This window comes from Diadema antillarum, unplaced genomic scaffold, assembly GCF_040938485.1.
Source record: "Diadema antillarum isolate AM-2024a unplaced genomic scaffold, OU_Dant_1.0 seq00000357_RagTag, whole genome shotgun sequence".
In the NCBI taxonomy this organism is placed as follows: domain Eukaryota; kingdom Metazoa; phylum Echinodermata; class Echinoidea; order Diadematoida; family Diadematidae; genus Diadema; species Diadema antillarum.
The window spans coordinates 577,090-604,435 of NW_027271363.1; the positions used below are offsets into that span (position 1 = coordinate 577,090).

The window sequence follows — 27,346 nt, forward strand, 5'->3', positions numbered from 1 at the left end:
TTATGTTAAACAGTGTCGACAGTGTACATTGTACATGCTGTCTTTTGGCTTTATGAAATGGCAGTATAAGGAGAAGTCTTTTTGTATGAGACACTGGTCGTTGGACTGTGGAAACATTGGGGAAAATTTTAAGAACATGCTTTTATACTTGTGAGTACCTTAGCCTGACATGGCCTACTAATAGTACTGGTTGGCCAGTGCTTGGTCATTTTAATTGCAGTCATGTGACTATTAAATGGAGTGAGGATCAGAATCGCTACAATATTGCGAGCAGCAAAATCACCATCAATATCACTATAATAGAGAATTTCTGAATGGCTATGGACAGGCTAAAATGAAGTACACTGTATGCACTTATAAAATAAACATTTTTAAGGACATGATACTGTACATTAGCCTAATTATGAAATCTGCCCTTGTTAGATGGTTGGTGTTTAATCTCTTGAAATTTGTAGTCACCATGGTAACAATGTGATAATCAAACCCTCTGGCCATTGATGTACTGTATACGAACAGTTTGCTGCAGGTACCCACAGAGTTTAATGCAACATCACTCCCCCCCCCCCCCCCCCCCCCCAATGCCATGCTAAAGGCTTAAAGGAAAAGTCCACTCTGACATAAGTTTGCTTTCAAACATAAAAAAAAAACCAAAGTGAGAGGAATGTTCAGCATTGTGAAAGTTGACCAAATTCTTTGTAAAAATTAAAAAGTAGTGTTTTGCAGATGTGTGTCTGCTGTAATTATTACATGTGAGCTTTAGAAACTTATTCCTTCCATTTGCTGTGAATTAGAATTCTGTGAAATCTCTCCTCTTTTTCATTATTTATGACTGAATATCCATATTAAAATATTAATGCAGGGGTTATAGAGAGATATGGCAGATGTGCATATTGTGTTGAGGGTGCATACAATTGTATATTGGAAATTGTACTTGATGGGAAAAGAGATTTTAATATGATGAGCTCGAGTGGGACATCACGGAGAGGCCAATTTGTCTTTGACTGATTTGATCACAACATCAAGAAGTTTCTTAGTTTTGAATCTGAATTTGTTCAAACTCCCACTGTCCAGTTCCTCAAATTCTTCTACATAATTTCTCTGTAGACAAACTAATTTTTTAGGGTAGACATCCCCTTTAAATATGCGCCATCTTTCTCTCTCTCTACTGCCCTGCTGAAGGCTTTTAAATTTGTACACTGTCTCCTGTGATTATTTGTTTATGATTATACCCACTTTAATTGCAGTAACATGAACACTGGTATGGTTAAAAGGTTTTACAAATGTACAATGTTTGCAAAGCAATTACCTACAGTTGTACAGTAGCTTGTGTAACAGGTATGCAGTCTCATGGGTGATGATACATAAATTTGTACAATGGTTTAGCAAAACTTCCAGGCTTCTACAGTACACTACTTGTCTAGACTGTGAATTTTGACATTAATTGCACAGCTTACAGCTGTAGGGGATATAAAATTTTCGTAAACAAAATATATCAGATTTGCAGCAGCTCTGTTCTTCTAGACTTCCCTTAATTTGCTGTAGACCTGTATTTTCTATACTATTATTGCATGCAGTGTTAAACCAACTTTTGTGTAGATTACATTTAACTTGACATGTAAAGTTTAACTGCTCATTCCTGTATTGTGCTTCTGAATCCCGAATTCACCTACTCGCAAAGATATCTTTAAGTCCCAGTAATACAAAATAGTATTATGAAATATGTGATATCATACAGATTGCAGCATTAAAACAGTCTCTTAATGTATTGCAACTTAAAGTGGGAAAGGAATGCCTTGCTGTTTTGACTTCTTTTTGAAATACAAAAATGCTGAAATTCCTACGCTGGTCAATTTGTAATGGTTAGTATAACCCCCTTCCTCCATCCAACATCATCGAACATGATATCACTATGAATTAAGACATAATGTACATACACTTTGTAGCAGTAGCTATTAATTCTGCCAACAACTTTGACAGGACAATGACATATAATTTGTACATTAAATTTGGTGGAATGGATGTTCTTGCTTTCACACCAAATGAAATGAAACAACAACAACAACAACAACAAAACTGGCAATAGTGTCATACTAGACAGGGAAAGAGAAGTTTACATTTAATACATCCACTCACCAGTGACTATGAGAGGATCAATTCCAAATTTAATAAAGACAGAATAAGCTGGGAATTATATTTAAAAAAAAAAACAATCAGTGATGACAGTAATCCTATAACTAAAAGACAATTTGACATCCTAGTTCTAATGTTACAGAATGGTCTATCTTTTATACTGTGTATAATCTGTGTGCACAGAGAGTTTTATCACAAAGTGGATTCACTCCCCTTTAAAACTGTGAAGAAATAAGAAAATTCTAATCATGAATTTTAAAAGATTCTCTTTTGTGCAACAGGTGCAACTGGTAATTGATCATTGGAAAAGTTTTACTTTGCTCTACCTGATGATGGACTTAAAACAGTTTACAATGTATGTTTGAAAATGGTGATTAGCCTATTTTGCAATCAATCAAAATCTGAATATAGTTGGATAATAATTCAATTCTACTATTAACAGGGTATATTAAATATGGCAGTTTAGAAGGTGGAATAAATAGGGTTGTATGAAGTGATCTTGTTTTGTTGTCATTTGTGTACAATGTAAAGTATTTGATAGTTGATCAGCTGCCTGGGATGATCCAAAAAGACATGAGGGGGATTCATGTCGTCAGGGAAAGAGGGTCTGTGAAGTTTTCCAGGTTGTTGTCATTTAGACCACTTACTGAGATACAGTGTATTGACCTGATTTGAACTGACTTTATTTTCTGAAAAAAAAAATACTCAGATGATACAGACCTATTTTGATTGAATTGGATGCACTTAGTCTAATTGCTTTGGACCTTCCCAATCAGATCTTAAAGTCATGAAATCCTACTTTTACACTGTCCAATTATGATGATATAATTTTTTTTTTTTAAATTGCGCACGTTATGTATAACAAAGATATAATGGTACAGTTGTACTTGTAGTGAGTCGTGGTGCTTCTACAGCCATTTGACTTGTAGTGAATTTTCTCTCATTCTTCCTTGCTTTTTGACTGGTGACAGTTTGATTCTTGACTGTACAGCACTCTGTGCATGAGCACATACATGTACACACTGTTGTAAGAAGATGACATCCTTGCAGCAAATTCCGTAACCACTTCATCTGGTTTTCAGCCTAACATTTAAGTGAAATTGTTTATTCCTATGGATCTTCCGTGTCTATCTTGACTCTCCCACACCTCAACCCCAAAGTGTATGCTTTATGTGTAATGTAACATGAGAGAAAATGATGAAGAATTCCTCTGAGAAGAGAATGATAAAGACCCAGTTAAGCATTTTATTTATAACACAGAGGTTTGCTTAAAAAGCAAACAAACAACCCCCCCCAAAAAAAACCAAACACAACAACAACAAAAAACTCCCTCTAGGAGTATTACAGAGCTCTTTTATACTTGCCTCTTGCAATGTTATTCCATGTTTGGCTGTCACAGTGGGATAAGACTACAATAGTTCTCCCTGGGCATCTTCCTCACTATCCCATCATGCATCTCTCAAGACAACCTTGAATGATTCTTTCTCCTACGATATACATGTATACCGCTACTCCACCCCACCCCCCCCCCCCCCCCCACCCACACACACACACTGCTGGCATTGAGTAAAGCCTCAATGCAAGCAGAATTGGTGGCTGTTTCCATACCGCATCGTTGGCGTGTTCTGCCTGTGAAATCGCATTTGCTGCAAATTACATTGTATGATGGCATGGTTTGTGGAAAAGAGAACTTGAAGTCCACTATCTCAGAAATTGACATTGAATATTTTTCCATACCCAACTCTCCATCTCCCCAGCTTATTTTTTTTACCCATTTTAACTGTATTCCATTATTCCCCTAGAACTTCTTTTTTCTGCTTGTTACACAAACACCCTGTGCTGTTGAAGAGATCCATTAGACACATCTTATCTCAAGAGAGTTTTACATTTTAAACCTAAAAGCTTTGCTGTACCATCAATATACATGACTGTACATTTTGCAACAGTAAATTCTTGAAATAGTGCATTTCACACTTGGAGGATGCTAAATTTGTGATTCCAACATCACAATATTGCTAGCGAAATTTTTCTATAGAAAGGAGAAATAGTGTTTACAAGTGTGGACTGTAGTCACAGTATCCAGTATGCTAAAATTTGTTGAGCGTTTACTGCTACTGCGGACGGTCTGCATTTACTTAGTACACCATTGTTTCTGTACACTAAGCTTTTGCTATTGCTACCATTGTTTCTGCTAAGCTTTTTCTATTGCTTTCATTGTTGCTGTTTGTGTTTCACAAGGAATAAAATAACATTTTCATCACATTTGCTACTTTAATAGGTTGATTATCAAATTCTAAGCATCATGAATTTTGTTTTCATTATGTCTGTACTATAGATTCTTTGATAGATCAATTTTTGTTTTCAAAAATTTTAACATAAGAAACAGTAGTAGCACAATGAATAGTAGACATTTAATTTCTTTGTGTGTGTGTGTGTGTGTTTGATAGAAATAAATGGCTGCCTTATGTGTGATCTATGTTGATCTATATCTGAATATAGACCTACCATGTCATATCATGACATCACTACTTTTTATTTATCAATCTGACAAGGGCATGAGGGAAAGGAAATTTTAATATCTGGTCGCAAATTGCCTTTGCTTATTAAAAGAGTTCAATATTTCAGTCTACAACAAATTGTGCCATGCAATGCACAAACCAAATAGATTCAAGCTTTGGCTCGGAAGCAACTTGAAATTCACCTGTGAGTGATGTGATGTTAATTACTTGATGTTATGTCGAGAAAAACTCTCAAACTACTCCCCAGAATGAGGATTTTAGGCATATAAATGTTTCCTTTATTGCCATGGCAATCCTGAAAGTTGCTCTGTCTTCTCCAATTAGCACGCCAAGAGATCTTCTATATTTTTGAGGTATCCATGGCGATGGGGAACGTCACCCAAACCAAGGGAGCTGCCTTAATACATTCACTGTGTCAGTCTCAGTCAGATGAGATGGGAGAAATGGTATCCTATTGGTTACCGCGGCGACAATCTCCTTCATCCGACATACATTTATTGAACAGACGGAAGGAGGAGAGGGATGACAGGGCAGTGGGTGCGGTGGGAGCAAAAGTTGTGGGGACACACAGTGCTCGATTTGTTTGTTTTGTTCTCTTTTATCGGCTTTTATACTTTTATGTGACCGGAACAGGAATGACATTTTGAGGTGTTTTGTCTGGCGCCTGAAACGACCGGCTGAAACCCGAGACGAGCACCGCCAAATAAGAGTTTGGTGTATTCATAGTAACTTGAACACTTAGCATCGCAGTTTCCCCTGGATGCCTGCCTTTAACTGTTTGGTGGAAAACTATTTGTCCAATTTCTCATCTCTGTGGTTGAGTACACTTCCTTGTACATGCGCTTGTTTGCTCCTAACTAAATTGATTGTGGAATGACAGGGGCGGTGAAATGGTCTTCATGATAAATGCAGTAAGATTTGCTTTCAAATTTTTTTAAAGGGGGGAAAAAATGTTCTCTGCTCTCAGTTATCATCACTTTGTTGGGTCGGTGCTGTGAGTGACTGAATTTTTTCTTGTCTTGTCAACTCATCAACTCGCCAGCTTTATCAACTCGCCAGCTTTCTTGGCTTGAATTTCTCAGGAAGACTGTCGTGTTCTGTGTCAAAATGTATTGCAGTGACTGATGACTCTGGGAAATTGACTCTGAAAGTGCAGTAACATGTGCTGTCTCTTGACCAGTATCACTGATTTGTGATAATGCGTACCTTCTGAGAACTGCCGGATCTCTCTTCTGTTTTATTTTGGTTCTACATTGTACCAATGTAGTTTCGTGAAACTTCAGCCATTTGTACTTCTGCATCACACTCTGTCAAAGCTTTTTAAAATGAAATTATCACACTTTGTTTTTAAGGGACTGTACAGTACTGGTTGAGGTGGGGATTTATGTTTTGCACATTCCTAAGTGAGATAATGAGAAACCTCTTAATATGAAATATGAAAGAGCATGTAATTTTAAGAAGGATTCAACGTTTATTTGATGAAAATTGGTTTTCAAATGGCTGAGATGTCCAAAAAAGTGATAATAATAAAAGGTGACATGCCACAACTTTATTAGGATCTCTTTGTTTCACCTTGTTTTTGGATATCTCAGCCATTTCAAAACCGATTTTCATCAAATAAACTTTTGATACCCCATGGAATTGCATGCTCTTTGACATTGCATAGAATGGTTTCTGAATATCTTGCAAAAACTTAAAAGCTAAATCCTCACCTCAACCAGAACTGTACACACCCTTTAAAAGAGTCAATATGGTGTGAAGATCTAGATGCATTTCTGATATCACTGGGACACATTGTTCTGACTTCTTTATTTAATGTGTGCTTTTGATGTGCACTACATGTGCCTTTATTACCATGTCTGTAAAGAGGCCTCTACCTTTTACTCCAAAAATGAGGAACTTTGTAGTGATTCTAATCTACAAGATGATAATTGCCTTTTTTCCTTCAAAGAAATTTTAATGATTTGGTTGGTAGAAATAGTTTACATAATCACAAGTGAGTATGTGTTTTTTTTGTCTGATTATGATTTTGTTTTGCATGCTTCAGATAAAACCACAATCCCTGTAAAAAAAAACCCCAAATATATATAATGTATATATATATATTTTGACACAAGGAAGGAAAAACTGACCAGAAACAATTGTAATAATAAATAGCGAAAACTTAGAGCAAAGAAAATGGGTTTTCATCGGGATTCGAACCCGAGACCTCCGGATTACTAGACCGGTGCTCTACCGACTGAGCTATTGAAAGCCCTAGATCGGTGTTCGTCCCAAACCCTTAACTCTCTTTGCTCGTGTGCTCAGAAGCTATAGTGTGTGTATGTGTGCCACACACACACACATTAACCTGACATAAACCCAAATGATGTAAATCAACTTTGGAATAAATGTGAGGGATCGCCGAAGCGATGCAGCTTTTTGTAATATATTTTGAAACAAGGAAGGAAAAACTGACCAGAAACAATTGTAATAATAAATAGCGAAAACTATTAAGAGAGTTAAGGGTTTGGGACGAACACCGATCTAGGGCTTTCAATAGCTCAGTCGGTAGAGCACCGGTCTAGTAATCTGGAGGTCTTGGGTTCGAATCCCGATGAAAACCCATTTTCTTTGCTCAAAGTTTTCGCTAATGTATATATATATATATATATATTTTTTTTTTTTTTTTAATTCAAAGACTGATTTCTTTGGTTTTTATTTTAAATAATTATCCATAATGGTTTATGTACATTGAGTATTATACTGCAAAATGACACCATATAGGTTCTTTCAAAGGTGAATGAATTTTGTTTTGTTTCTGTATCAAGTTATTCTACAGGGACATGGACATTCTAATATCAGCGTGCAATCAAGAAGGATGGCTCCACTAATTTGTAAGATCAAGTGCAAAAACTGTGAGACTAGAACATAGCAGGACAGTCATGAATCCCCAGAAGGGCCCTGGGGCTGCCGCAGAGGCAAAGGCCCGTGCAGCCGCGGCCAAGGCCAAGGTGATCACCTTCTACAAGAACGATACGAATTTCAGCGGGCTGCGCTTGGCAGTGACCAAACGCCGCTATCCCAGCTTTGATGCCCTCCTCCAAGAATTGACCACGAAGGTCGCCCTCCCGTTTGGCGCCCGCAACGTCTACACACCCGGGGGTGTCCACGATGTCAAGGACATCACTGACCTGGAGGACGGGCGGTCGTACGTCGTCTCCGACCGCAAGAAGAAACCCCTCAATCTTGACAAGGTACATAAACCAAGGGCCTGGCGCAATGCAAAGCTCCCCTCCAAGCATGAAGCGAAGCTGGTGGCTGCATCCATGAGTTACCACCAAAACGGCCTCCCTCCCATCAAGGCCAACGGCAGCTCCTCGGTGTCACCCCCACAAGTAAATGGAACGCCCCCTATGATGAATGGAGGCCATGCAACCCAGCGCGTTCCAAATACGCCGAAGAAGGTGGGTACAATGTTTTGAACATGTTTAAAGTGTCGTGAAAAAAATGAGGCTCAGGTGATATTCTTCAAAAAATTTCAGTTTGCTGAAGAGTCACTCCCCATATCTTTGCTGATAATGTATGAGTAGGTCAGACTAGAATGCTACCCCAAATGATTAACCTATGGTCCTTACAAAGTTTTAAAAATATATTGTCATCTCTTATTCATAAAGATGTGCACTGTGCTAAAATTTGTTTAGTTTTATTTCTACGATTTGTTAATGGCTATACATGTAGCTCTTTATGCCATTGTTTTCACAAATATTATGAATTTGATCAACCATCTACCTTTTTGTTGTTTACGATGGTAGGTGTGACTGGTATGTGGAACAATGTACTTTGAATTCCATAAATATTGTGTGTGGTCTTTTTTTTAGTAGAATATGCAATGAGATTCAAAGGAATTGTGTCTCTTTTCCCAAATTTATATTTGCCATTTTCATGTTCATTCTATTGTTAAACCATCAGATCATAGTGATGATGAATGGCGACCCACAGACGAAACATATGATGCTGCTGAATCGACGGACAGCGCAAAGTTTCGAAGACATCCTGGCCGATATCAGTGAAACATTCAGGGTTCCCATCAAGAAGCTGTGTACAGCAGATGGCAGAAAGGTCAGTCCCATACATTCATTTCTGTGTCTGATCTTAAATACCTCTTCATAGGACATACATGTTAAAGAACTTGTGAAGACATTTCAGATTTCAGGTCCGTTTTTACAGTTCTTTTCATTTGTACTTTGTGAGAAGTAATGAGATGATACATGGTAGAATGAGCAGACCTGGCTAAAAAATATTTTTGATACTTTTTATGAGGTAGATGAAGCCAGTTATGACCATAGAACGACATGTATTGCTGATCTATTGTGATTTTTTTTTTTCATAGTCAGCACTCATTAGTTAGTGTCCATGAAGTTAATCAGGCAATCTATGGCTTCAGTGCTTGAGCACATCAAAGACAAAAAGTGAAAACATATTTGTCAACCATACTTCCATTGGATTTTTGTTATTAGTATGTTTATACCCCCGCCAAACGAAGTTTGAAGGGGGTATATAGGAATCAGCGGACGGTCGGTCGGGCGGTCGGTCGGGCGGTCGGGCGGTCGGGCGGTCGGGCGGTCGGTCGGGCGGTCGGTCCGTTGCAAATCTTGCGTCGCGAACTACTTCCTCAGTTTTCAACCGATTCCCATAAAACTTGGCACAGATGTGTGCCTTGGGTTGTAGATGTGCAAGACGTATTTTTTGACAGTACCCAAAAGTACGTTGCCATGGTAACAGCATATTATGGGCAAAAATGGGTACAAATCTTGCGTCGCGAACTACTTCCTCAGTTTTCAACCGATTCCCATAAAACTTGGCACAGATGTGTGCCTTGGGTTGTAGATGTGCAAGACGTATTTTTTGACAGTACCCAAAAGTACGTTGCCATGGTAACGGCATATTATGGGCAAAAATGGGTACAAATCTTGCGTCGCGAACTCCTCCCACAGTTTTTGATCAATTTTTATGAAATTAGGTCCAGATATTCATCTGAATATGTTAATGTGCAAGACACATATTTCCGCAGTGGCAAAAAGTGCGTTGCCATGGTAACGGCATGTTATTGGTAAAATATAGGGCAAAATGCTTCATGGCAAAACTGCTTCATCAGTGTTCTTCCAATTCTCATGGAATTCATATTGAATGTTTGTCTTAGGATATAGGTCAGCATGACACATTTCTTGACAGTAACAAAAAGTATGTTGCCATGGTAACAGCTCACATATTATGAGCCAAAATGATGGAAAATTTTGTGTTGCAAACTACTTCCTCAGTTTTTGCCCAATTTCCATGAAACTTGGTACAGACGTGTGCCTTTGGTTATAGATGTGCAAGACGCATTTTTCGACAGTACCCGAAAGTACGTTGCCATGGTAACGGCATATTAATGGCAGAAGATCAAGGAAAGATCTTGTGGATTTAACTACTTCCTCAGTTTTTTGACCAAAGCTTATCAAATGTTGTTTGGACCAAAGCTTATGAAATGTTGTTTGACGGGGGTATAACCAGTCGCTGTAGGGACATTTCTAGTTATTTTTTAAAGAGACCAAGGTATAACTCTAGACCTGGAACAGATTAGGATCAATAGTAGTTATTATAGTATTTACAGCATACTATAATGTTCTTGGTAAACTGCTGCTAGGCTTTTGTGATATATAGTGTAGATAAGTTTCATACATCCCCACGCAATCTAACCTGAATGGATTTTTCTGCCATTAGAAGATTCATGATAAGGCTTAGCCAGCTTGTCACACACACGAAAAATGTTATTTCTTTGCAAACAGACATGCCATACATGCATGAGTATAAAGTACCCTTAGGCTTTTGAAGATGGAACTGTCTCGGTGTTTAAGCGTTATTATGCTCTTGATGATTCTTACTTCAGTGTTTTGTTTTGAAAATGCGAGTAAAAAACATGATAAGGATCATTACATTCACTGACACAATTTTCTAGTGGTTGCTGATGTCTGCAAGACTGTACCCTTTTTTTGTGTGTTTTTTTTTAAATGTTGTTTCTTAATGGCACTGGATGCAGCATAATTTTCTGTCAATCTGCCATTTCCCCACGTGAAGCAGACCTCATTTGCTCAGTTTCCCTCATTATTCTGCCTCTGGCAGCCTCATTATCTCTTCCAGCTCTTAAAGCCTACAATATGTCAGGTGTTTTGTTATGGATATACAGTCTTGTATCTCTTCCAGAGAGTAATGCTACAAAACTCCATTTTATTTGCCTTTTCTTCTGAATGATCATTTTCCTTGCTTCAGAAAAAATGAGAATGGATCAAAGAATGCTATTTTGAGGCAAACATGAAAGAAAGAAGGAAGAGAAATTCATCCAAATTGAAAAACGTTATCCTTGAATTAGATGGATTACATGTACGTACTACTGGTCATGAAAATTAGCATGGTGAGAATTACTGTAATTACTGCTGGAGCCCATGAATGGAAGGTTAAATTCACTACATATCCATTTTTAATCATTATTCAGAGCAAATTATTCAGTAGTTCCTGTCATCCCAAGGTCCCATCGTCAAGACTAGCTGCAACCTTTAAAGTCATTATGTCACATCTGAGCCATGCATTGTTCAACTTACTCCCCTAGTCCCACACACATAAAAATGTATTGTACATAATGCTCTTTGTTTCCCCTTGTACTACTTGTCTTTTTGAGATATCTCCCTGCAACAATATCAAGAGGCATTATATTCCTGACTGCTGATGCTGCTAATGAATTTGTCCCTGAGGGACTCGCAAGCTTTCTACTATAATCCCTTACACACAAAAAAGGGAAAAAGCAGAAAAATTCTGAGCTGAGGGTTGAGGTGTTGTTATTTCATCTTTAATGAGATATCACTGAATAAAGAGAGGAAATTACTGGGACGTGGGAAAAAAAAAAAAACCCCAAGATGTTGTGTAATCATGAAATATCCCGAGTACCATGCATGTTGTATCAAATCAAACTGGAGTGTGAAGGAAGGATGGAGGAATTTAATGGGGGGGGGGGGGGGTGGGGAGGGGGAGGTAATGTACCTGGACCATGTTTAACAAAGCTGTTCGTAAAGTTACGAACAACTTAAGAACGACTGGTGATCAGTTCTTATGTGCTAATACTTGTAGTACTGCTATACCTATCAGAATTTCCATAATTCAACACAAGAACTGATCGCCAGTCGCTCGTAAGTCATTCATAACTTTACGAACAGCTTTATGAAACACCTTCCTGGTACTGTTAATATGCTAAGAAATTGAACAAAGCTAGTGTCTAGTTTTAATTTGTATGTAATGCACTATTAAATTCTGTATATATACTGTTTATAGTGAAAGAGTATTCTCAACGGTATTCATTTTTACTCTATGGTGTGCTTCATCAGTCTATCAGAAATACTCAATCCCATTTTTGACGCATTCTAATCATAAATGCTTTAGAGACTTAACAGGACTTGAATTTTGTGTGGACGCTGCATCTACATTAACCTCTAAGTTTCCAGGAAATCAGTGTACATACACATGAACCAATCAGAGAGTTACAAAGTAAAATACTTAATGAATTCCTTTGTGATTAGTATTTGAAATCTCACTTTGTTAAATGTAAACTTATTTATTCAGATGTAGCCAGTTTGAAATGGGAAAAAAGTACCTGTACTTCGATGACAGCAAGCAAGTATGAATTTGCTAAAACCACAAAATTGCACCGTAACCAAATGAAAAATGCAAGCATTTGACTCGGACTTTCACAAACCATACTGCATCATCACACACTGTGCAAGTGATTGATAAACCAGAGCAAATGAAATTGTGTAAAATCACTCCTTGTGTAATACTGCAATTAAGAAGGAAGTGCATTAAGTGGCTCCAGAGGCGGACCCCCCCTCCATTTTTATACCCCCGCCAAACGAAGTTTGAAGGGGGTATATAGGAATCAGCGGACGGGCGGTCGGTCGGGCGGTCGGGCGGTCGGTCGGGCGGTCGGTCCGTTGCAAATCTTGCGTCGCGAACTACTTCCTCAGTTTTCAACCGATTCCCATAAAACTTGGCACAGATGTGTGCTTTGAGTTGTAGATGTGCAAGACGTATTTTTTGACAGTACCCAAAAGTACGTTGCCATGGTAACGGCATATTATGGGCAAAAATGGGTACAAATCTTGCGTCGCGAACTACTTCCTCAGTTTTCAACCGATTCCCATAAAACTTGGCACAGATGTGTGCCTTGGGTTGTAGATGTGCAAGACATATTTTTTTGACAGTACCCAAAAGTACCTTGCCATGGTAACGGCATATTATGGGCAAAAATGGGTACAAATCTTGCGTCGCGAACTCCTCCCACAGTTTTTGATCAATTTTTATGAAATTAGGTACAGATGTTCATCTGAATATGTTAATGTGCAAGACACATATTTCCGCAGTGGCAAAAAGTGCGATGCCATGGTAACGGCATGTTATTGGTAAAATATAGGGCAAAATGCTTCATGGCAAAACTGCTTCATCAGTGTTCTTCCAATTCTCATGGAATTCATATTGAATGTTTGTCTTAGGATATAGGTCAGCATGACGCATTTCTTGACAGTGACAAAAAGTATGTTGCCATGGTAACAGCTCACATATTATGAGCCAAAATGATGGAAAATTTTGTGTTGCAAACTACTTCCTCAGTTTTTGCCCAATTTCCATGAAACTTGGTACAGATGTGTGCCTTTGGTTGTAGATGTGCAAGACGCATTTTTCGACAGTACCCGAAAGTACGTTGCCATGGTAACGGCATATTAATGGCAGAAGATCAAGGAAAGATCTTGCGGATTTAACTACTTCCTCAGTTTTTTGACCAAAGCTTATCAAATGTTGTTTTGACCAAAGCTTATGAAATGTTGTTTGGCGGGGGTATAACCAGTCGCTGTAGCGACATTTCTAGTTAGTCTTTGTTTTGTTTATTGAATGCAAAAACATACATGTCTGCCTCCCATCTCCCACTTTAAATTGTCACTCGTATTGTCAGTGCTTTTTTTTTCTGTCCGTTGCTATTCTTCTGTATCGGAATGTGTGTCTCTCAATCTTTTACTTGTTTAAAACAAAAGATATAAAAAGAAAAAAAAAATGAAAGGGGGGTGCTGACGTCCCCCTTTAGATAGTGAAGAAACCATCTTTGTCAGCTGACTGTAGTGCCAGCAGAAAATTGAGGTGAAGCCTTTTCTTTCTTTTTTTTTTTTGCTTGTCAGCTGATGAAACCAGGACGTGCCACGAGGAATGGAAAATTGCATCCTGAAGCTTTTTTTTTTTTTTTTTTTGCATGTCAGCTGATGAAACCCGGAATTGGTATTAGTAATATTTTTGGCACCCCCCTCTTTTTGGAATTCCTGGATCTGCCCCTGAAGTGCATACAATTGTATATTTCATTATATCTTTTTGTTGATTGATTCTGCATTAATAATGTAAATAAAAGTAAAATGAATATATATACCGGTAATAAAAGTAAAATGAATATGATAATAAATGATATACCATCAAACTGAAAGAAAACATATTATGCACACAAAAACATAAACACACACACCCACACACAAATAATTCAGTCAATACTAATACTGTTTGTTTTGTTTTTTACTTGGAGGGCAAAAGAATGCATCATTATATGTGAAATGGGTATTGTTTTCATATCTTCATAAGATTAGCAGAAACACAATTGGGGTGTAATGGGATATTGGTGGCTGTAGAGGGATTTTGAGAATACAAAATATTCTAGCAGGTTTAATACAGGTGCAGTGTGTTTCACACAATGAACATCCAATTGTAAAACTAGCTGCTATTAGCATTTTGAAACTCAGCCGTGCATAACGAATACTTTATTGGAGGGTGCAGTTAATCCTTACAATATACCTCACTCGTCCATGCTGGGGCACTAAAACAGAGAGATTCAGATTTCTTTTTTTCTTTTCTTTTATGAGTAAACATAGCTCATCTCATGCTCTCTCTCTCCATTTTAAACTCCAGCCTGTCCAGGTAAATATTAGCGGAGCGTGACTTCCTTTCTGCATCTTGGATTATGGGGCAACTCCTCGTAGAGAGGCTAAGATAGCGTGTGTGAACAACCCGAATGCGAGGCCATTTAGGTTGCTAATGGGAAAGAAGCAGCTACTCTAATTGGGGTGAAAAAGAGATTTGCTACACCTGCACAACCTTGGATCATTTAGGGAGCAGGGGAAGGCAGGGGGTGGGGTGGAGGTGGGGGGAGGAGATGGGGGTGGGGGTGGGATTGTCAGCGGATAGCGTCGACATTATATCCATCTCTTTTGGAAATAGAACCTCATGGCTATATATTAAATACTTATAACACTTACCTAGTGCAGGTTGAAAATAGATGAAAACACTGCTACTGTAGTCTCTAGCCAATATAATGAGTGAGTGCAAAAGGACAAGGACAAAGAATATTGAAGATTACAGCTTTCCCCTTGATACGGTCATAAAGACATTTCCAGGTCCTAAATCAATCATGTATGATACTCGCTATGCGAGACCTATTTAACTTTTTTTTTTAAAGTAGAGGAGTGGAAGGCAACTTTACTACTTTTTTTTCTTAATTGTGACCATTTAACCACACTAAAGTGTTTTTAAAGCCATGTATTTGCAAAAAGTGTGAACTGTTACTTGTCGTAGTATTTTGTTCTTTTCATTTTGTTGCCAAAAAACTATGGGTTTCATAGAAAATGCTGTTTTTCCCCGAATTGTACTACACATATATAGGGCAGGAAAATTAAAAATATTGTTTATTCCACCACCCCCCCCCCAAAAAAAAAAGAATTTTCAGGCCTCAGGCTAACTGCAGTGCTGTTAAAAAATGGTAAACGTCCACTGGAATGAAACGCAGCTCCTGTCTGTAATGCGAAAAAAATAAAAAATGTGCATAGCCTGCTGGTGCTAAGCTTGAATGAACATCGCAGAGGTTGCTTTGAGCAAACCTTTCATTGTCAATCGGTCAAAACTGTTTTGCGTCCCTGTGATCACGATTGCGGGGGAAAGAAAACTTTGAAGGCGGTTTTCTCGAAACGCTGATTTCGTGCACCGCTCTACATGGTCTCATAAAATCGTCAATATCTCCGCAACTGACTTCTTTTATGAGTCATGTTCATATAAAGCGGAAGTGTATTAACTGAAAGGAAATAATGTCATGTCATTTTCAGAAAATTGACCCTCCTCGACGCTGGATCCATTTGTTGTAGCGTGGCAAAAATGATTTGAGTGATTTCAATTTGTTGCAAAATAGGTTGTGATAAGTACTTGATGTTTGCTACCATGTTTTTAAGTTAAAAGTGCAATTCTTGTCTCTGCCTGCTCTCTCCTTTCCACCCACCCTTTCTCCACACTGACATCATCAAGGTCAGTGTGTCACATTAAACAAACCTGGTGTTAACATTTACCAAAGCTGTGTTTCAATAAAGAACAGTTGGCATTTTTACCCCGACAGTGGATTTTGCCTCAACCCCAAGCTGTACAACTTGTATAAATTGCCACAAAAGGAATCTCTACTCTTTTTTATATATGTGTGTGTGTGTTTCTTTTTTTAAGGAGAAAATACGATTTGTACTTTTTTTTTGTTGGCCATTTGCTCAGGTTTTGTTTTCATTTTATTCATGAGACTTTCAGAAATAAGATCTAAAGTTTACTTGAATTACACAAATTCCAGGTGTTTGGAGTTGTGGGCAGGTAGTGGAAAGTACAGGAAATACTGTACTTTTGACATTTGTTGTACAATGTTTGTGTACCCATTCCAATTCTTAACAGGTTTGGCATTTCCGTACCACAGTGTAGATTTTTTTTTTTTTTTAAAGATTTCATACAATAGTTAATATCAAATTGTATTCTGTGGTCTCAAGTGCAAACCAAAGCCGAAGGAAAGACATCCTTTTGATAGGACGCGGCTGAGAAAAGTGTGACAAGACAACTGATACTGTGGTATTTAGAAAGTGTACAATTTAGGCAAGCATCTATCCACGGGTATGTAAGTTTGATTCCAGACTTTAGATGCACCTTCCTTACCTTTTTTTTTTCTAATACAAACAGTTTCATGAAGTATGCTACAAGTACAGTGTTTTGACCACTCAGTTTCATATGATATGGACGATTGCATCTGCTATACCGTATATGAAGTATGCATGTTTAGTATGTAAAATACAGCATACACATGCATGCTTTGTTTATGCATATACAATTGTACATCATGACTAATTGTCGAAAGGGTGTACCGGTAATGATTTTGGTGCACAATTTCAAGTGCTTACTTTTGGCAGTGCTCTGTAGACTGTTTGAAAGCAGACAAAGTATACATGCAGTACATTTCAAATATTTGCATTTAAATGAATTGGAGCTTGCAACATTTCAGAACATGTTCCTGCCTTGGGAGTGCACTGTTCATCTGATGGGTAAACGAAAGTGTAGCTGCAGCTGAACGATGTTTTGTAGATTTTATTTCTTTTTTCCCCATAGAGATGATCTGCACACTGCATGCTCCAAAGATTGCGCGTGTGCAGTGTGAGCGCATAGATGTGAAAGTGCAAGTTCAAGTGTGTGTATTAAAATTGCGGATGAGAGAAATCAAATCAGTTTTTTACTTTTAGTCACTAAACTCGCCATCGTGCCACAGTCGAATTTATAGTTGGTCGCTGCAACATGCATACGTTTCTTTTTTTTTGTCTGTCGTGTGCCATCCTCCATTGTGAGTGTGATACGATCTCTTTCTGGGTGATTGTGATCTTATTATTACATCGACTTCATTACATTAAGGTGAAATGACCGGAAGACCAAATTTGATCAAATAAGAAGAAGTTACTGTTTTTCAGTGCTGCGTGATGTTTTTTTGTTTTTTGTTTTTCTACTTCTGCCTCTTTGTCGGTATTGTACAACAAATGAACTGCACCAATTTCTTTCCTCTTCAATTTAAAAGTCCTTATGACTTGTTGAGAAAAGATGTACAGGGTGATGCATAATAAAGAGAAATTCAAATGGGATTCATTGCTACAACTTTAGAATTACACACTTCTAACTATAGTGACCAGGTACAAGATGGATCAATTGATACAAAGTAAGAAAGAAAAGTAGTTCTTTAGTTACATGTACAGATTGTACACTAGAAAGAAAACAAATGACTCCAAAATTAGTGTGCATCATACTGTGATGTTATTGTTGAGATAAAATGACCTACAAATGTCATAAATCTGCATTATGGTACAGACTAGTACCTGTGAAATAATGCATGCCTTTATTACCCTTAAAAGATTGTATTTTTTATGATTTTTTTTTTAACCGCAAAATATGCTGTCTACATTGCAAGCACATAGAGTAGAAAATGAGCTCAGTAAATGTGTAGTATCTGGCTAGAGTAGAATTGAATACTTCACAGGATCATAAAAAATGTAAAAAAACCTCTTGAATTTTCACTTTCTTCAGAAAACAGATCAATCTATTAAAAGCCAAAAAAAAAAAAAAATAGAGTTGAAAGCTGGTGTCTTCATAGAGACATCTGTCATGCTGCCACATGTTGAAATATGAAACAAATCAGAATTTGAAAATTACTTTGACATGATTATTGTAAATTTTCATGCAAAAGATCTGCAGCAGGAATATGTATAAAGCAATCCAGACATTATCAGGTGTGTGTGTGTTTTCAAATGATTTTCACTGAAACATTTCTCAGGGTAAACCAAATTTTGAAATAATATGTAGTACCCTGTAATACTTGTTTGCCCAAAATATTTTTTAGTGTGGATTCATTTCCTGCTTGCAACCGTGTGTATGGTATCATGCAAGAATACAGCCCTTTAATATTATCCAAGCACCCAGCTTTTAATAATATTTAACTTAAATGTAGCCTTTTTCATATTTCAGGCATTCAGAAATCCATCCAATCTTGACCTAGTTGAAAGTTTGGAAGCCCGCTCAGGTGTAGCAATTGTGTCTCAGTCCAGCAGTAAGGCTTTGGTGTCACAGTAGAGATTAGGGGAGATTAACCCATTGAGGACGAGCGCGGAGTATACTCGGGCAGGTGTCTATGGGAAATGCGTGTTGTAGCAAAATCAGTCCGTCTTCAACGGGTTAAGTAATCACTATTTGCGGACAGTTACATTCCCAGATGCCTGTGCCAAGCAGAAAGAATGCACTCTAGGAGTCTGTTTTATGAAGTCATGCATAAAAATCTTAAATACATAACTCTCAGAATGGCCAAAGTCACTCATATTTAGCTATGAGAGACCTTCAAAGAGAAGAAAATCCATTTCATGGAGTGTCTCATAAGTGTGTCTTATAAGGAGCGAAAAGTCTCACATAAAGACTTTCGTGAAATGGATCCCTGGGGACGTGCGAGTCAAAATTACAAAGCATAATATGAAGAATTAATGCCTATGACATAACCCTGCTTGCACTGCAGTGCAAACATAAAACCTCACTGCAACAGTGACTATATTACAGGGATGGTACGTATAGTATTGGTTGAGATGAGGATTCGGCTTTTAACTTTATGCAAGACACTAATAGGAACCACTTTCTGAAATGTTGAAGAGCATACAATTCTTGAGGAATTCAAAGTTTATTTGATGAAAATCGGTTTTAAAATAGCTGAGATATCCAGCAACTAAGTAGAATGAAACAATTCTAGTAAAAGGTGGGTCTTCTTTTTAGGATCACTTTGTTTTAAATATCGCAGCCATTTCAACACCAATTTTCACTGAATTAACCTTAAATTCCTCCCAGAAATACATGTATAATATGCTCTTTCATATTTCATAAGAGGTTTCTCATTATCTCACAAAAAAGTTCAAAACCTAAAGCCCCATCTCAACCAAAACAATACCGTTCCATTGGAGCCTTGCATAATATCTTAGAGTTATGTAAAGATTTACGGCCGTATTTTAACAAGGAGCTCACTTGATTTTAACGGGAATCACTGCAGCCTAGCACTCAAGGATAGAAATTAAAAGCAGATTATGCATCCACTCAAGAAGAAGAAGAAGAAAAAATAAATAAATGAAGTAGAAATCTACATCATGGGGGTGGGGGAAGCAAGTATGGATAGGAGAATTGCATCATGCATCTGTGGGTATTAAAGGCCAAATATGCATTACTCACGGGTAGGAAATGAAGACAGAATATGAATGCAACACTCGTGGAAGAGTCTCAAAAGGCATTATCTGCTTGACTCAATCGTATGATTTAAAGGCAGAGCAGGTATTACGTGAGGATTGGCGTGATAGTGAAGGCATATTTTATAGGACTCAAGTAGGGAAAGTTGAGATACAAGGGGAACTGGACACTTTTTAATGTTTGTAATTGTAGATTTCTTCAAAATTACAATTGGCAGTTAGCAAGACCCCATTTACAGTGCGGGGCCGGGCTCGGCCGGGCTGAGCCGCGGCCGAGCCCGGCCTCAATTGCGTGGCCGAGCCCCGCAATTTTGTCCGTTTACACTGCCGGGCTTGGCCGCGCTTTTAATTCAAACCTTTCAATATTTTGTCGTAGTGGCGCTCTGCTTGTAAACAAACGGTTTTCAGACCCTTTGCCAACTGAATACCGTGGCGACGATGTCCCCGTTCGGGCAAAGGCCTTTGTCGAAGGAAAAAAATCCTTTGCAGGACAAAACCACCTTAAACTATGCTAGTTTTCGACGTTGAGGGGGTTAATATCCTGATTAGCGAAATAGTAGGCAGAGGGTTTGGAAGCCAGACTAAAATTGGCCGCACATTTGGCCCAGTTTGCGTTTACACTGAGAAAAGGCCGGGCTCGGCCGCGGCCGAGCCGCGGCTGAGACCACCTCCAGAGCGAGGCCAAATGCGAGGCCAATTGTGGCCTCGCATTTGGCCTTTGCGTGTTTACACTGAAGCGGGGCTGGGCCGGGCCGCAGCTCGGCTGCGGCCTCGCCTCGCACTGTAAACGGGGTCCTAGTATCTATTCCAAACGGATACTGTTCTCTGAGAGCTTGCATGGCATTGCACAGATACAGTAGATGTCTGAAATCAATGCCTAGAAAAATGGCATAATGTGTATAAAATGTATTGGAAGTTGTCATGCTTAAAAGGTCTTTAATGAAGGCATAATACTAAAAAAGAATTGAAGTTGTGATGAAAATAATGTTTGCTATAAAGGATTAGTGTTATACATAATAATCTGTATCAAACTTTCTCTTGAATAGCTTTTTTAATACACATTTGTGAGCAGAATTTTAACAGCAGTGTCGCAGACTTTGATCTGATTTTCAGTATTACTCTGCACTTGATGTATGATGCTTTCAGGAAATTTGTGCAGTCAGCATAAAATTCAGCCATAAGACTTGCAACTAGGTAGATTAGAACAAAAGAAGTATAGCTTCCACGTAAAAATATATCAGAAGCTCCTTTGGAAACGACATTTCAGTGAATTTTTCTACTTATTGAATTGGATTATTGACTTATATTCATACACACTACATTTATTTTTGTGATCTCTCTCATAGATAGCCATCATCGTTATCAACAGGCTAATTGATATCTTGATCATTATCTTTTTCAGTCATCATCAGCTGATATGACTACCTCACAATTACATCACAATTCATCATCTTTGATATTACTTTAATGACTGCATGATATTTCTGCCATTTTCTCAAGAGGGAGCTGCCGACTGATAGATGTATATTTCACAAATGGTAAAGTAGCGGCCTTGCCATAATTCTTGCCACAGCTCAAATCATCATTATCAGGGACTATGTACAATGGTCTCTGAAGACCCATTAGGGGCCTCCGTTGGGTGGGTCCTCATTGTACCCTGACATGTGTATCCTCCTCATCTAGGGTTGCCATGGTAACAAAATAGCTGAGCTGTAATAGCTGATTGTTTTGGACAAGAGTTGGGATGATGCTGGACCATTTTTTCCCCCTAGACATGGAAGCAATGAGTAGGGGAGGATAAAAGAGATTATATGACATAGCAAAAGAAATTAAAAAAAAGACATTTCGAGAGGAAGATTTACAGAGCTGTATGTTCTGTAAAACATGTATAAAGAGAGATAGAGAGAGATACAAACAGATAGGCAGATAGACAGACAGATGGAGATTGCGAGAGATTAAAGCTTTTGAGAAAAGCATTAAACAGGTCATAATACGCAGGGATTGGACATTTATGGAAAACAAATCTCTCTGAAGATAATCACCCAGGAAATCATTGACCTTTTTATGGGAAAAGCACAAGTAAAAATCATTTAACCCTTAAGGTGCATTCACATTGCATTCGACACGACAGCACGACACGACACAACGACACGACACTTCGACACGACATTCGATTTTCCGTTCACACTGTGCACGACACACCCATAAATGTCGTGTTGGATGTCATTCGATTTTTAGTCCATGGGTGCGTTTATCAACTCCTTTTCTCGGCAGAAACAGGTTATCCAAACAGCTTTCAAGGAATTTTTACGAGTTGATAAACGCAAAGCTGTTTTGAAAGCCCTTTAGGAAAGCCTTTTCGAAAGCCCCAAATTTGTGGCTATCCAAACAGGTTTCCTAAACAGGCTTTCAGAAACCTGTTTGTAAAAGCCTTTTGGAAGTTGATAAACGCAAAGCTGTTTTGAAACGGCTTTGTAGTCTTGTACTTCAGTACTTGTACTTCTCCTTGGGTTGAATAGCGCAATGCAGCTTTGCAGTGACAGGCCAATTAAAAAAAAATGTGTTCGCGAAGAGAGTTGATAAACGCAACTATTTTGAAAGCCGTTTCTAAAGGGCTTTGGAAAGGGCTATCGAAAGCCGTTTAAACAGGGGAAAGTTGATAAACGCAGCCAGTCTCATGCCGCCTCTCAGAAATATTTGAAGTATGTGCTAAACTGGAGCTGCCTCACAGATAGGAAGGCGAATGATTCATGTGGCATAGCATCATGACTCGTCACTCTCAGAGGAAGATATGTCTTTATGATGGTAATTGCTTTTCGCCGTCCCTTCTTAGAAAATAAGCGGCACATTAATAGTACAGGCAGTCAGGGCTTTGGAAAGGGCTCACCGAAAGGGCTATTGAAAGGGCTTTCCAAAGGGCTATCGAAAGCCGTTTAAACAGGGGAAAGTTGATAAACGTAGCCCATCTAATACCATTACCATGGCAACAAACAATCAAAATGGCGGCCCCCGTATTTGATGATGAGGAAGCTGCGATTATCGCCTGCTCGTATTTGTTTGTAGTAGGAAGAAGAGAATGGGTGCATGAGATAAACCAAAAAACGTCATCGCTGGGGGAATATATCCACTTGGTGAGAGAATTACTGAGTCATGAAGACAGGTTTTATGGTTACTTCAGAATGGGTGTTGACGAGTTCACGCAACTCCATCACCTCATCAGTGACGACATAGAGAAGCAATCCACCACTTTCCGAGCGGCAATATCTTCCCTCGAGAGAATGGCAATTTGCCTTAGGTGAGACTGATGAATTATTATAAAAAGATGATCCATATCACCACCTTCGTAGATGATTAATGAATGTTACACTTTTTGAATAATAATATTAAAATATAATGTATATTTACTGACACTCTGTAGTATTTTGTGTTCTTTGTTTCATACACGTGCAGGCACACACACACACACACACACACTCACACACACACACACACACACATACACACGAACACACGCTCATACACATACACACATACACGCACATTCGTTTCACCGCTGGATATGGACACAGTTGCTAACAGATCATGATGAACACCAACATTCTATATGTCACGGGATTGCAATCATTGGAAACCTGTGACGCACAAGTCAAATCGTTCTGTGCGAGCTTGAAACATCTTTGGAGATGAGAAATTAATAAGACTGACTTTATCAATTCATCACATTTTTGGTTTCTACGTTATTTTAATCTCCCTAAAACATACATACGAACAAACAAACAAACAAACAAGCAAACACTGATCGTTATGAGATCAACTCAGATCATATTACACTTCAGAGTAAAATTCATAAACAAAACGAAAGAAATGCAATTTCAATTTTTCACAGAATAGGCCTATATTTCAATGTTAATTGAAACGGCATAAAATCACCACATAAATTTACAGGTCAGATTCAACAGTGGCACTGAGTCTGATTCTAGTTGGACATTGAATTTTAATAGTCCTATATACAAGTACATGTACATGTATTTTCTTTTCCCATATATACAGCAATTAGACTGATTTCTCTCAAACCAACTTTCTGAATATTCCATGTGCTATTTCAGACGACATAAAATTTTTTGATAGAACGCCATCTAACCCACTACGGACTGTCACTCCCCTTTGATACTGCATTAAAATGAGATCAGAAGTATACCAAATTTAATTGAATCGGCTAACAAATAATTGCCTTCCATCTAAAGTTGTTGCCGAGATATTGATATATTGCAAGTATATTTTCGTCACTGTTTTATATCAACAAATCAATATTATCTCATCTTGAAATTGTACTCTAACAGAGGACGGATGTCTGGTAAACATGCACATTGATAAATAATGCATTATGTACAAACACAGAATACACCAGTTTCATACCTGTAAACAATGAGACCCAAGGGAGGGAAACACATTGGACTTCAAATCCCACAAATTGGATCATCATCAGATATTCACAAAAATAAGAAACTTGTAAAATAATGCTAACTTTACACTTAAAAATCTGAATTATGAATCAGGTGGGAATGATATGGGAATTTACTCACAAAGATACCACAGTACCTTTAACATCTGATCTACATTTTAAAGGTTTTTTTTAGTACAATATTATACTCTTCTTAAAGGACCTATGTCAACCTAGAGCATTTGCTCATTATAACCCACCTCTCTATTCATACCTTTTCAACATCTAGATCACATTATAGTCTAAAAGATCTGCGTGTTATAAGCAGTCTCAAAATGCTCGAGCCATTCGTTCCTATAACATATTAAAATTTTCTCTGTGAGGAAGTTATAAATCTGCAAGTGAGACTTTAAATTTTAGTTACAGCCCAATGTGCAATGTCCAATATAGGATAGGTACATCATGTATATTATATGAGCATGTATGTGTACGATGTGCCTTACCATTACTGCGTACATAAAACAAACACGATATATTTTGTTCAATGTCAGATAACAATATGTATAAGATATTTTGTATTCACACATTATTATTTTCATAGTGCATATTTGGTCATTACTCCGGCAAAGGCAACTGAACGTGTTAACTTTAATATCATTATCATACTGTATTTATCATCATTACTATCATTGTAAAGTAGTTGAGTGGTACCCATACACTCTGTAACTTTCCCTTTTTCCCCTATACCCTTCCCTATTTCTCTCTTTCTCTATTCCCTATTCTATGCAGAGTAGGTAAGCATATAGTCTCCATACCGTCAAGCCTCGGCTTATTTTGGAGACCCTTCTGTTTAAGTTCCATAAGCTAGTATATTTGTATTTGTCTTGTATAATTGTACTAAAAACTATGTGTTGATATACTGTTTGTCATAAATGACATGTACATGATCCTATCTAATGTAACGGAATTAAGCAGAAACAAATCAAATCAAATCAAAATCAAATCAATGTTACATTGGCTCATGTGAATTGTTCAGATACTGTAGGCAAAAATGTTTGAGACCGATGAAATTGTTCCCTACTTCGGTATGAGTTAACAATCTTTGTTCATTGAAACAATGAATGGTATATTGAAAATATGTAAATTGTTCTTTTCATCTGAAAAATATTTAAGGGCAATATCCCTGAATGACTTTTTCGGGGTTGGGAAGATAAAGTTCATGGACCACACACAAATAAATGTATGCTTTAATATTCTTCGTACAGATACTTGGCAACAGGTGACTCATTTGCAACTATGGCATATAGTTTCCGAGAAAAGTTCACTGAATACTTTTCCACCCCAGCAGGCGCAGTATCCTAGCAAACAAATGCACGTTTTGGAAAGGCCAAGTAAAGTAATTTGATAGTTGGTGTCTCTCTTGGCTTGAACATGAGATTATATACTGTAGAGAATTACATCCAAAAGATGCAAGTTTTGGGTCAAGCAGGATGTCTTTCATCTCCCTGAATGAACTTATTTTCTTGAGGTTGTAAAAAGCAATGGCTTGAATATGTTTCACTTGATATTAAGGATCGCATTTCAACTGAGATCCAGAATTCACATAATCTAAAAGGGCAAAGTAAATTATTTACCTCCACAAAATGGTGATGAAAATTGGAAACAAAATACCAGTCGTTTAATACTCAATATGAGGGACTTTACTTTCTCTACATATCTTTGCCACAGAAATGATCAATAATTCTTATTTCAATTATTAGACCTTAAAGCTTGCCTTCTAGCCACCCCACATAATTGAGGAAAAATATTATTGTTCCGATTGGTTTTAACGTGCTTGTACATGTATATGTAAAAGAATGAAATAAAGTTTCATAAATCGTGATGGGAGTACATTATACGATTACTCATTTAGATATTCAAAATGACTGGTTAACAAATGATTGCTCCTCTCCCCCCCCCCCCTCAAAAAGTGAAATTTAATGTCATAACATCCTAATTTCTCTCCAATTTTTCATAAATGTTGCACTATTCTGTAGGGGAAAATTGCTTTCCTGTGTAAATAACCCAGACCTCCAGTACTCTTAATTCCTTTGTTCATAGTATTTAGGAACAATAATACGTCAGGGTAGCGGATATGGTGAAAATAACATGTACTATGTCCTCTACACATTACATTACTATTTTTCAGAAAATTTTCTATTAATTGCAAAATGGACGAAAACATGCTTTTGTTATAGCTACCATTGCAGATGACACGATATGTACATGTAGTACAATTACAAAGACTTAATAATGTACTACGTATGCACATATAAAGTGTGACGGCAGATAAACAAATCATTGGACGTTTATCCATGATAAGATAAATCATTGGAATCAACCGAACAGTTACACTGTGTGCTACCATTTCCAATCTGAGTTGAAACAACTGGTGTATTATAATTATGGAGAACTCCCTATATTGATCTTGTAATTTAAAAGATAACTACTAGACCAGTTCGATTGCTGTGCAGTCGCTGCTTCTGTTGCTGCTGCTGCTTCTAGCAGTGTTGCTGATGTTCCTGGAAGTGCAAATGCTAAAGTTGCAAGTAGAGGCTCTGCTGCTACAGTGGTACGTAGAGGCTCAGTTGCTACAGTTGTAAGTAGAGGCTCTACCGCTAAACTGTCGTACTTAGAGGCAGAGGCTCAGCTGCTAAGGCTGTATGTACAGGCTCTGCTGCTGCTACTGCTGCCACTTCAAGCAGTGCTGCTGATGTTTCTGGGGACTCAGCTGTTACAAATCGATGTTGAGGCTCTGCTACTGCTGTCACAAGTAACGATACTGCTGGGGAAGTTTTAAGCAATGCATCAATGAACAAATTATGTGAGCATCCTGAGGGTAGAATCTACAAGATTTATACTAGATATACTTGCAAACATCTATCATGGGCACTAGAATATACAGTATATTACATGCACATAAAGCAAATTATCAGTAATTGATTTTGTTTTGGACTGAGAAGAGACATTGACATAATAAGTAATAATCAATATCAGACTTTTAAAGAAAGGAAGTGGAAAGCTAACAATCTTCAGCATCCTACAGTCATTACAAACTACAATTACAACAT

The 27,346-nt window shown here is 37.8% G+C and overlaps 1 protein-coding gene across 1 annotated transcript in view; it reads left to right on the top strand.

The window, feature by feature from the left end:
* The window catches only part of LOC139731105 (uncharacterized), a 159,613-nt gene that overhangs the window by 9,255 nt on the left and 123,012 nt on the right, over positions 1-27,346 (top strand). Inside the window, exons 2-3 of the mRNA XM_071641985.1 lie at positions 7,460-8,095; positions 8,601-8,750. Of these exons, the coding sequence (XP_071498086.1) occupies positions 7,574-8,095; positions 8,601-8,750 (672 nt within the window). The 5' untranslated portion in view covers positions 7,460-7,573. The remainder of the gene's footprint in view (positions 1-7,459; positions 8,096-8,600; positions 8,751-27,346) is intronic.